The sequence below is a fragment of the Rosa rugosa genome, chromosome 2 (assembly GCF_958449725.1).
Source record: "Rosa rugosa chromosome 2, drRosRugo1.1, whole genome shotgun sequence".
Taxonomy (NCBI): Eukaryota; Viridiplantae; Streptophyta; class Magnoliopsida; order Rosales; family Rosaceae; genus Rosa; species Rosa rugosa.
Genome location: NC_084821.1, coordinates 35,361,553 through 35,372,318, shown reverse-complemented (window position 1 = coordinate 35,372,318; position 10,766 = coordinate 35,361,553). Strand labels below are relative to the sequence as shown.

Genomic DNA, 10,766 nt, shown 5'->3' with positions numbered 1-10,766 from the left:
TCATCTTTAACCTCTTCTTGGTCTTCACCCATGAATTCTTGTGGAGCTTCTTCCATTAGAAATTCTTCTGGCTTTTCTTCAATTAAACTATTAATCTCAACAGGCAAAGAAAACTTAGACTCCAACTTCTTCTCGAAAACCTTAGGAGGATAATTCTTGATGTTTTTCCTTCCAGGCTTGATTTTAATTTTGTGCGACTCCCACCTAAATAAATATGTGTCATCTTTGCAATAACCACCTTTGACGCTTTCATGCCATAGCCTTCCAAAAAGCACATTAGTGTCATCCATATCAATCACATGACAAGTAATCTCTTCTTTATAAAATTTTCCCATAGAGACAGGAACTTTACAAACCTCTGTTACTTGTGCATATTCATCCTCTCCAAATGGAATCCAGTATGGATCACTTAGCTTCACTGTCGGCAATTGAAAATAATCCACAATTTTGTTTGCTACAAAATTCTCTCGTAGACCACTGTCAATTATTACAGAGCATACCTTGTCTTTGATGACACATGTAGTTCGGAAGTCGTCGTAATCCGGCGTTGTGAATATCCAATGTTCCATGTTTCTTCTTTCTTCTTCTTTTTTTTTCCTTTTTTTTTTTTTTTGATTGATGAGGTTGTCCTAGGGCAAATCCCTTGGTATGTTCCTCTTCAACGAAACTTTCTTTGATAGATACTCTACGACCAGCGTCGTTGAGGTTGGTGGTAGTGAACTTCTCCCTTGGATCGTCGTCTGCTAAGAAGCGGGCGAAACCCGCTCTGATACCAACTGACGCGGGCGGAAGTAACCTAGGTTTACCAGCAATAAACCTAAAATAAAGATTCTGGAGTCCACCAGAGATAAAAGAGAAAACTCTCAATTTTGATTGATAATATGATAAAAGATAGTTCTGCAGCCGTTTAAGGTTGCTTATATATGGGAAAAGAAACCCTAGGGCGACTAACAATGAAACCCTAAAGCCCACGGATTAAAACAAAACAAATCCAAAATAAACTAGAAAACCTAAAATAAAAAGAATGTAAAACTAGCCTAAAAATACTAAATCACGAATCGGATAATTAAGGCGATACATTTTGGCCTAAATTTGATAGAGCTCACTAAAGTGAGTCTTGAAGATCTCGTCGTTCCCATTCCGGAAATGTATCATGCATCTCAAACGGACATTCTGGCCAAAATTTACTCCAATCTGATTCACAATTCAGAATCTGACTTTTCGCACGAGAAACCCGAAAAGTCCAAAACCTAATCTTCTTGAATATTCCAACAGCTAATAACCTCATTATGCGTGAGTTACCTATTTTCCAATCACTCTTCTTGATTCTACGCCGCTTCTTTATTTTTCTAACTTTCCGGCTAAACCAAGCCCATTCTCGTCCTACATCAAATAGGCCTTTAAAGATCATCTCTGTAAAAAATCAATCGAATTAGAAATCGTTTAATTATCTAATCGAATCAAACAAATGGATGGTTCTAACAACACTTACTACTATTATGATGAACCGTCCATGTATTTCATAGACACGAATAACTAAAAGGTCTTCAATTTGATTGGTTTTTTACAGAGCTAATCTTTGTGTTTCGTTATACAACATGAATGGTCGGATATAACGTTATTATGCCTTAATCGCAAGAGATGGTGAATATGCTCATTCACCCAAGGGGTGAACCTAAGAATTGTTCACTTTGGAATGCCAAAAGATAATGATTCAAATTAGAAACTTGTAGAATTTGGCGTGAACAAACCAGAGTGCTTTTTGGAATTACCAAATCAATTAGAAGCACTTCCGAGAGAAGCACCGCAGAGATGTTCCGGTCGGACTTCATTTAGCTAAAAAAAGTACTACCAACTGTTTTTCAACCAAAAAAAAAAAAAAGACTACTAACAAAAGTGATACCAAGCAAAAGCACTTCAATACTCCCAAATAGACCGAATTCTAAGATATATTCTGGTGTAACTAAGAGAATTTCTGGTACTATATGTTCGACCGCAACTCAAAATATATTGAATACTACAAATCCATGCATGAAATTTATTCAATAATTATAAGCAGTTTCTTAGTATGTGCTTACAGACGATACATCACTATAACAATCTTATTCTGTTAACACCTGAGCATGACTGGTTGCTCTTGCTGGCACATGAATTCTCATTCAACTCGAAGATGAAGTAGAGGCAAAAGGATTAGGAGGCATGGTCAGATTGTCAACTTCCCTTTCCAACATTTGAACTACTGTTTTCATGGAAGGACGGTCTATTGGATACCATTGGATGCACCATAGACCCACAACCGCAAGTTTCTTAGCAATTTCAACATTTCCTTCGTCTCCAATATGGATGCGAAGGTCGTTCCCTTGTTCTAAGAGGTTATAGATCCATTCTGGGAAGTAGACCTGGCTGGTGGAGTCTTCCATGACTTTAAAATTCTTTCTGCCCCCAACCATTTCAAGAAGCAATGTTCCAAAACTATAGACATCTGCCTTATATGACACCTTACCGAAGTTCCTAGAGAAGACTTCTGGTGCAATGTAGCCCATGGTTCCCCTCGCTGCAGTCATGGATACCACGCTTTGATCCTTAGAGCACAACTTGGCTAAACCAAAATCGGAAACTTTTGGAGTGAAATCATGGTCTAGCAACACATTATGGGGTTTGATGTCAAAGTGGAGGATTTGTTGTTCACAACCTTGGTGAATATATTCAATTCCTTTTGCTATACCTAAAGCAATATCTTGCAACTTATCCCAACCAGGGAACGAACTCTCATTATCTGCTGATGATAAGAAATTCTGGAGTGGACCGTTTGGTAAGAATTCATAAACAAGAGCTCGTATAAAGCCATCAGCACAGTAACCAACCAAGCGTACCACATTGACATGGTGGATTTGACTCATTGTGCCCACTTCATTAATAAAATCTTCCCCTTTCTCATTTGAATTGTTGAGGATTTTCACAGCAACAAGTAATTCAGAGGAAAGTTTACCTTTAAAGACAGTTCCATAGGCCCCTTGACCCAGCTTCTCCTTGAACTGCTCTGTTATCCTCTTAATATCTGCATAAGAATATCTGCTTGGCTTAAGAGCTCTGTAGTCATCCAAAAATATTTTAATTCTCAGCTGATTTTCTTTTCTTTTAGTGCAAAAGGGATAGCAGATTATTGATCCCGTCGCTATAAGAATATAAGAAACTGTGATAAAAAGTCCGATATATACTGTGACATGACCTGCAAAATATCACCTTCTGTGTAAGAACTAAAACATTCGAGCTAAAAACACAATACACCAATTGAGAGAGAAAAAGAGGAAAAAGAACTTCTGGATTCTCACCTAATGTAGTTGAAATTCCAAGTCGTATGTGCCCTGTAAAATTTATTTAGGGTGAATAAGGACTTTGGATGTTAAAGAAATGAACCAGAATTATCCATATATCATTGATGTGTGAAGCATAAATGATACCTGCTCTGGCTTTGGGTCTATCCAAGCATTGAGTTTGAGGATCTGTCTGATTTGTGAATTGACATAGCTCGCCCTTTTCTTTACAATGTTTACAAGATGGTATGGACCAGTAGAGAGACACGCGTGAATATATATCGTCATCTGTGTATGCAAGAGAATCTTTGTAGTCATGCACCTTGGTACAAGACACCAGGGGAATGTTATCAATAGAACAACAACCTGTCCTAAAAGCAAAAATTTGGTTGCCTGGATTACCATGGCATGGGCTCAATCTTGCCAGACAACGAGAATTGTACTTGTAGGGATATGCTGTAATATATTGATCTCTCACAGTTGATGGTGGGCAACTGAACAAGCTTGCGTTGCCTACATATTTGAAGGTAGAAGAAGAACCGAGGTCGAAAATGTCTCCATCCAAGCAATCAGGTGCAAGTTCTGCTTCAATTGTCTGTGATTTATAGTTAATCTCTGTAACAAAGAGCTTAGATGATGATGGCATCTGAAGCAGTGTCTGGTTGTCGTTGGTGCATGCAAGATCAAAGCCCGGGGAACCACATTGGACCGGTTGCCTACCTTTCAGTCGAAATGGGAACCGGATAGCTGGGCCATCGCTGCTACATCTTGTTTCTGTGCAATTTTCACGACCTACTCCTCCACCATGCACAACATCTAAATCTACAAATATCAGGAGCAACCAGAAGAAGAAACTCATAGTTAGAAGCATTTCCAAAGATGAAACTGATTACTAGCTAGCTTCCTTCTTTGTCTGAAACTCAATAGTACAGTTAGGACTTTTATGGAAGATATGGGCCCTACTCACCTTCGCAGAAATGATGCATGCATACATATATCAAGTGGCTCAGCATTGACTTGACTAGGAAAAGAGCATACCAGTCATCACTAAATCATTTTCTTCATTCCAAATACCAATAGGCTCTTAATTAATAACATTCTCGTTCTTGTTCTCCTTCCCCTCCTTTATGATCATGTTTAGAACAGCAAGTCTTCTATTTGCTGTTCACACAGTTTCTCTTCTTTTTCTTCCGCTTTCAAGTCGTTCGCAAACTTCCGGGGCCACTTCCGAATGTACTCCTTCTTGTGGCAACATTAAGATAAGCTCTCCATTTCGTTTACAAGGAGATCCTGGACACTGCGGCGACAAGAGCTATGAATTATCTTGTGAGGCAGACCGTACCAGTCAATCTCATCATGCCGTATTATACTTGTTTTCAGGAAAATATTACGTACAGGCAATCAATTACAATAACTACACGATCCGACTCGTGGATGCTGGTGTTCACAAGACCAAGGACAACTACTTCTCCAACCCAGTTTACCCTTTAGCCGTCTTCAACTTTAGTTCGTATTTTACTCCTTACAGCTTACACTACTCACATTTTAATCCGCCAGATAAGAGATATGAGCAGGATGAGAAGTACCTAACAGTGCCTCTAATTTTCCTGAGCTGCACAAATCAAAAGAATTATTCCGATCTCTTTGTTGAAACAGCTCCATGCATCAAGAATACCGGCATCCACTCTTCCTCTGATTCTTCCCTGTCCACGGTGTATTCTTATTTCATGCTTGGGCGCTTGTATGAAGATTTGAGTCCGGCTGAATGGGGGTTGTCCTGCAAAATAACACTCATGGCTCTAGTGTCCCCCCCTCCCACTCCCACTGACAAGTACAGAAGTCGTGTCAAGGCATATATAAACAACTAGCATATGGCTTTCAACTCTCCTGGCTTGGCTATGGATGTGCAAATACAAAATGCGGACCAGATGAAAGCTGTGCGTTGAACTTAAACATGACCGGATTAGAGTGCCGCTCTTATAGGTAAACAATTGCCAAACCTGAAATTTTGCAAGAAAGTCCATTCACTAAAAAGTCGTTGGTGGGACAATTTTATTGTACTGTTGGATCGGAAGTGTAGTTTAAATAAATGTTTGTCAGAAAATTAATTACTGTTGTCCTTCGCACAATGAAGTTAATTAATTTGCCTTCTATAAATGAAATTATTTGCTATTACATATAGAAGTGAAGCAAAGATTAATTTTTTTTTTCAACAATTAATCAAGAAAGAAACTAGCTAAATTTTTTAATACAGCTTACTCTTTCCTTCGTCCCTGGTTTTTTCTCCTCCGCAGGTTTGAAAGTCGGCGGTGCTTTCTCCACCCTCCATGTGTGGTTTTTGCTTGGGCTTGTCCCAAATCTTAGGTTTTAATGTTTTATATGCCTCTTTTTTTTTTTTTTTTTTTTCTTTCCTGTTTTCTTGTAGGGATTGTTCCCTTTTGGTGTTTTCTTTGATGTAGGGATGGCAATGGGGCGGGTTGGGGATGGGGATCACAATACCATCCCCATCCCCGAGGTCATTTTCCACCCCCATCCCTGCCCCAATCCCCAATAAAAATATACTGGGGATTCCCCGTCCCCATCTCCACTGGGGACTAAGCCTCCAAACCCGCCCCAAATCCCCAATAAGAATTTAATAAATAAAATAAATTTTTTCTCATATTGTCTTTTTTAAAATCAAAATCTACAACAAATAAAATTAAAACATGATTAAATTCATAAATCATAATTCAGTGAGTGCAAAAGTAAAAAAAAAACTATTAAAGTAAAAGTGTAGCCATTAAAGTAAAGTAATAAATGTATATATTTGTGATTTATATAATAATAATAAAAAAATATATATATATATATATACATATATATATATATTTTTTTTAAAAAAACCCCACCCCATTCCCACCCTTGATGGGGCTCGAACTCCTGACCTCTTATATATGAGACCAAAGCCTTACCACCCCACCAAACACACACACCCATATATATATATATATATATATATATATATATATATATATTATTGGAGCGGGTTTGGGGATGGGGATCACAATACCATCCCCGCCCCATCCCCAATCTTAGATAGCGGGGATTGGGGATCCCCATCCCCATTCCCCATTTGTCCCCGAATTCTCCCCCCATTAGGGGCGGGTATCCAATGAAGCTCCGCCCCGCTGGGGATTTTTGTCATCCCTACTTTGATGTACCCTTTCAGCCCCAATTTTCCTATTACTAGATCTAGTTTTTCTCTCAGATCCGTTTCATTCCTTGGTTATCGCTGAAAACAGCGATTTTCTCCGTTCTGGAGGTGATCTGCGATTTCGTATTTTTTTGTATCTTTGACCGGCACCCCTCAAGTTTACCGGATATGGCTTGGAAATGTTTCGTTCAAGTTTCTGCAGCTTCATCGCGGTGGCGCCTTCTACCGTGTGGCTTGGGTTGTGGTTATTTGGGCATGCGGCATGCCTAGTTTGGGCCTTGCGGTGTTTCTTTCCGGTTGTTTGTTGGTTGGCCCTTTTTTTGGGTTATAAGTTCTCAGTTTCTTTGCAAAAGAAAATAAATAAAAAAAGATTGCAAATTAAGGAAGAACTATATATGCAAACAAAGCTGCATGATTTGGAGAATAGTAACATATGCTCAGATCTAGACTTCCTAATGACCAGCTGTTTAGATTTTTCTCTTAAACTGTCATAATAAAATAAAACAAAAACTGTATTAAATGTACTGAAGATGGTTATGCTTATATTGAACTATAATTTTTGACAAATTAAGTAAGCTAATGTCATTGCTTTCTTGTGTAATGATGACAGTCGGTTCATGAAGATCATAAGATTCATCACATCCAGAATCCTATACCTATGTGAGTATACTGGATTATAATATAAACTTTTGTCAAACTTTATTTCCATTTATCTCTATCTAACTACCTTAGTCATTGCATGATGCATTTTTTCACCTCTATTGCAGTGCCATCTCTATCTAACTACCGTTATTATCATTTCGACACGGCTTACCAGCTGCTTCTGGTCTCTATGGTCGTTTACAGCGGTAAGAGTCTCTTGTAGATCACTAAAAAGCCTAGTTAGTAATTGTTCGTTTTATAAGTTAATAAAACACGTACTTACGTTTTTTTCAAAAATACTTCCATAATTCGTATTTTTGAAAGAGACTCGTTTAAATTTCCTGTACTTTTGAAGCCAAAAGTATTATACACGTACTATACATTATTTTTACATTTTTTTCCGTATTTTACACATTATTGAACAAAAATGGATATAAATTAATATTTTTAATTAAAATTTTTAATTATTTAATTAATTAAAAATATTTTGCCGAACTTTTCAACGAACTATTTAATAAAATGTTCGAATAATATACGTACGTATTTTTCACGTACTATACATGTCCCGTTTTTTACTAACTATGCTAAAAAGTAAACACATGAAAAATTAAATATTCAATTTTCGTGAACCAATTAATAAAAAATGATGATTCTATGACAATGGATTTGGAGAGGAATAATATTTACCAAGGAAGATGTTAATAATGTTGTAGCAATCACTAAATATCCTTCTCATGGATTACATTTTCTGCACCACACAGGAGTGTTCCAAGCAGTCAAACTATCATTTGGCCTTCCATTTATAATTGCATTACTAATATACAAATGGCGAAGGAGGCACTTCTCAATGTATGACAATATAGAAGACTTTCTGCAGAGTGACAATAATCTCATGCCAGTAAGGTACTCTTACTCAGAAATCAAAAAGATGGCTAGCGGATTCATGGACAAATTGGGTGAAGGAGGCTTTGGCACCGTGTACAAGGCAAAGCTCCGCAGTGGTCGCCTTGTGGCCACCAAGATTTTGAGTAGGTCCAAAACTAATGGGCAAGATTTTATCAATGAGGTTGCTACTATCGGGAGGATTCGCCATGTTAACGTGGTGCGACTTATAGGCTTCTGTGTTGACCATTCAAACCGTGCACTTGTTTATGATTTAATGTCAAATGGCTCTCTTGACAAGTACATTTTTTCTCAGCAAGGTGCTATCTCCTTAAGCTGTGAGAAAATATTTGAGATTGCAGTTGGAGTGGCTCGTGGAATCCAATATCTCCATCAAGGATGTAACATGCGAATTTTGCATTTTGACCTCAAGCCCCACAACATTCTTCTTGACGAGAATTTTACTGCCAAGATTTCTGATTTTGGATTAGCAAGGCTATACCCATTGGATAACAGCATTGTGTCTTTGACTGCAGCAAGAGGAACCATAGGATACATGGCTCCAGAGTTATTCTACAAAAACATTGGAGGTGTATCATACAAAGCAGATGTGTATAGTTTTGGTATGTTAATGTTGGAAATGGCTGGTAGAAGGAAGAACTTGAATGCAGCCATAGATCATTCAAGCGAATTTAGCCAAATCTACTTTCCTACATGGGTTTCTGATCAATTGAATCAAGGGAAGGAGATCAAAATAGGTTATGCCACTGAAGATGAAATGAAAATCATAAAGAAGATGATCATAGTGGCATTGTGGTGCATACAAATGAAGCCTATTGAACGCCCTTCAATGAGCAATGTAGTAGAAATGCTTGAAGGAGAAATTGAGAGCCTCCAAATACCTCCAAAGCCTTTCTTATATCCACAACAAATACCAGAAGATGATGTTGAGGACAATTTAAGTACTACATGTGCATCAAGAATGACAGAATCTACAGAGATCATCAATTTGATTGCAGATGGAAATTAAGTGATTTTGTATATGTCAATATGTGATGTTAGGGCCATGAAATTTCACTATAAAATTATAAATTTGATAGCTTAAAAACATTTTAAGTTTGAATTAATGTACAAAATACAATTAAACTTGCTTTTGATTGCTGTCTTGAACTCCTGATATGCAAATACAATGTTTCAAAGTATGAGAACTAAGATTTATTTGGTTCATTAATATGCTTTGTGAATTATGAGAATTATAAAATATTTTGCCATTTCTTGGTATGGTTGAAAATGGGTTCACCTGAATGAGTAATGCTTTGCATAGGCAATTTTGGCTTGGAATATACTACGAATTGGGAAGATAATATTGGTTCAGTGACAAAAGGTGTGGCATATTAAGTCTGAGGTGTGTTTTGGGAGCTCACTGTTAGATTCCAATTACAGGGCATTGGTGATTTTGAGTAAGTTCGTAAGTCGTAACTTCGGTAAGTGCAGTACGATAATCAAATCCTTACAAGATAGTTTTGAGGTATCAAAATATCAATGGTGTTTTAGGTTTTATTGCCATATGGCTGTCCTAAGCCTTTTAATGCCATAGAATTCCGGTTTTGCAAAGATTCAGAAGCAGATAACACAATCTATTTTTATCCTAGTCCTGGAAAACTAACAATGGAAACACAAAGGATTAGTTGTCACCTCTCTAAAAAAAAACTCTCTCTAGAAACCCTAGCCGCCGACACTGTGCTAGCGCCTGTCCGGCTACGCCCCTGCAATGGCGACGGCCTCTGGCCTAGCCAACGCACGTTGGGTGCGGCCGGACGGGTAATTAAGGCTGTGCTTCAGGCTTGGAGGAGGAGATCCGGGGATGTCCTACCCTCTCTTTCTCGGTGGATGGCGTAGTCGAGCTGTGGTTGCAGATTGGATCAGAGTGGACTCGGGGCTCTGCTGGGGAGTAGCGGCTTCAGGTGACTGTCGGAATTCGGAGGGCCACTTCGACGGATTGGATCAGATGTTGGCTTGACTGGTTGTCGATGGTGATCGGGTTGCCGGCTTGGTTATGGTGCAGAGTTCAGGGTGCGGCCTGGTGTGGGATTGGGATGCTGATTGGTGGTGTTTCTCGCTGGTGGTCCGGCGGTGACGACGTCTTTCTGTCTGACATCAGTGGTGGAGACGGGGGGAGGCGCGGCGAGGCTGGTCTAGGGCCAGGAAGGGTTGGGGACGGCCATCTTCTGGTTTTGCTTTCTCTAGGCTTTGGCAATGGCTGTGGGCCTATTATGGGCTGAAGTTTGGGTTGGGGTCGGTGGGCCCTGCCTTTTATCTAGTTTTCTTTAGTCTTTGTTGGTGCCCGACTTTTATCCACAATTTGGTAAGTTGGGCAATTATCTTTTATGTAGGGTTATAAACTTATAATCAAAGAATGGGACAATCTAAACTCGGGTATTGTCTTTTTACCCCACTTTTCAGTAGTATATTTGTCTCTTCTCTCACTTTATAATAATAAAAACAGTTGATATCAGAAATGGTCTTCAAACTGATATCCGGACTATTATCATGCTAATGGAATGTTCTCTCTTTCGTTATATTTATTTGTAGAATTGCGATTATTTGCAACTGGGCAACACAGATTGTTCTTGTGGGTGCTGTTGAGGGCTAGCACATTGCCGGAGTACCTCTCGGAGCGTTCATTGACCCACTGCACCCAGGAGGCAGCTTTAATTGATCCATCAGAGCTTGCA

General features: G+C 38.7%; 3 protein-coding genes across 4 annotated transcripts; 2 read left to right on the top strand and 1 right to left on the bottom strand.

Annotated features, from left to right (window-relative positions):
* Positions 1 to 1,988: 1,988 nt before the first annotated feature.
* On the bottom strand, positions 1,989 to 4,415 carry LOC133732447 (rust resistance kinase Lr10-like). 2 transcript variants are annotated; one of them, XM_062159999.1, is made up of 4 exons: positions 4,282 to 4,415; positions 3,462 to 4,136; positions 3,333 to 3,365; positions 1,989 to 3,229 (listed from the first exon to the last, which is right to left on the bottom strand). In XM_062159999.1, the coding sequence occupies exons 1-4, from the start codon at positions 4,325 to 4,327 to the stop codon at positions 2,160 to 2,162; spliced, it is 1,824 nt and encodes a 607-aa protein (XP_062015983.1). In that variant the 5' UTR covers positions 4,328 to 4,415; the 3' UTR covers positions 1,989 to 2,159. The 2 variants fall into 2 exon arrangements, with proteins under 2 accessions (XP_062015983.1, XP_062015982.1); XM_062159998.1 differs by lacking the exon at positions 4,282 to 4,415 and having other exon boundaries at positions 3,462 to 4,247.
* Positions 4,416 to 4,441: 26 nt separating this feature from the next.
* Positions 4,442 to 5,182, top strand: LOC133732450 (uncharacterized). Its single transcript, XM_062160002.1, has one exon. It carries the CDS (start codon positions 4,442 to 4,444, stop codon positions 5,180 to 5,182), a length of 741 nt encoding a protein of 246 aa, XP_062015986.1.
* Positions 5,163 to 9,188, top strand: LOC133732449 (rust resistance kinase Lr10-like). Its single transcript, XM_062160001.1, has 4 exons — positions 5,163 to 5,297; positions 7,118 to 7,167; positions 7,275 to 7,355; positions 7,911 to 9,188. Exons 1-4 carry the CDS (start codon positions 5,269 to 5,271, stop codon positions 9,059 to 9,061), a joined length of 1,311 nt encoding a protein of 436 aa, XP_062015985.1. The 5' UTR covers positions 5,163 to 5,268; the 3' UTR covers positions 9,062 to 9,188.
* The last annotated feature ends 1,578 nt before the right edge of the window (positions 9,189 to 10,766 follow it).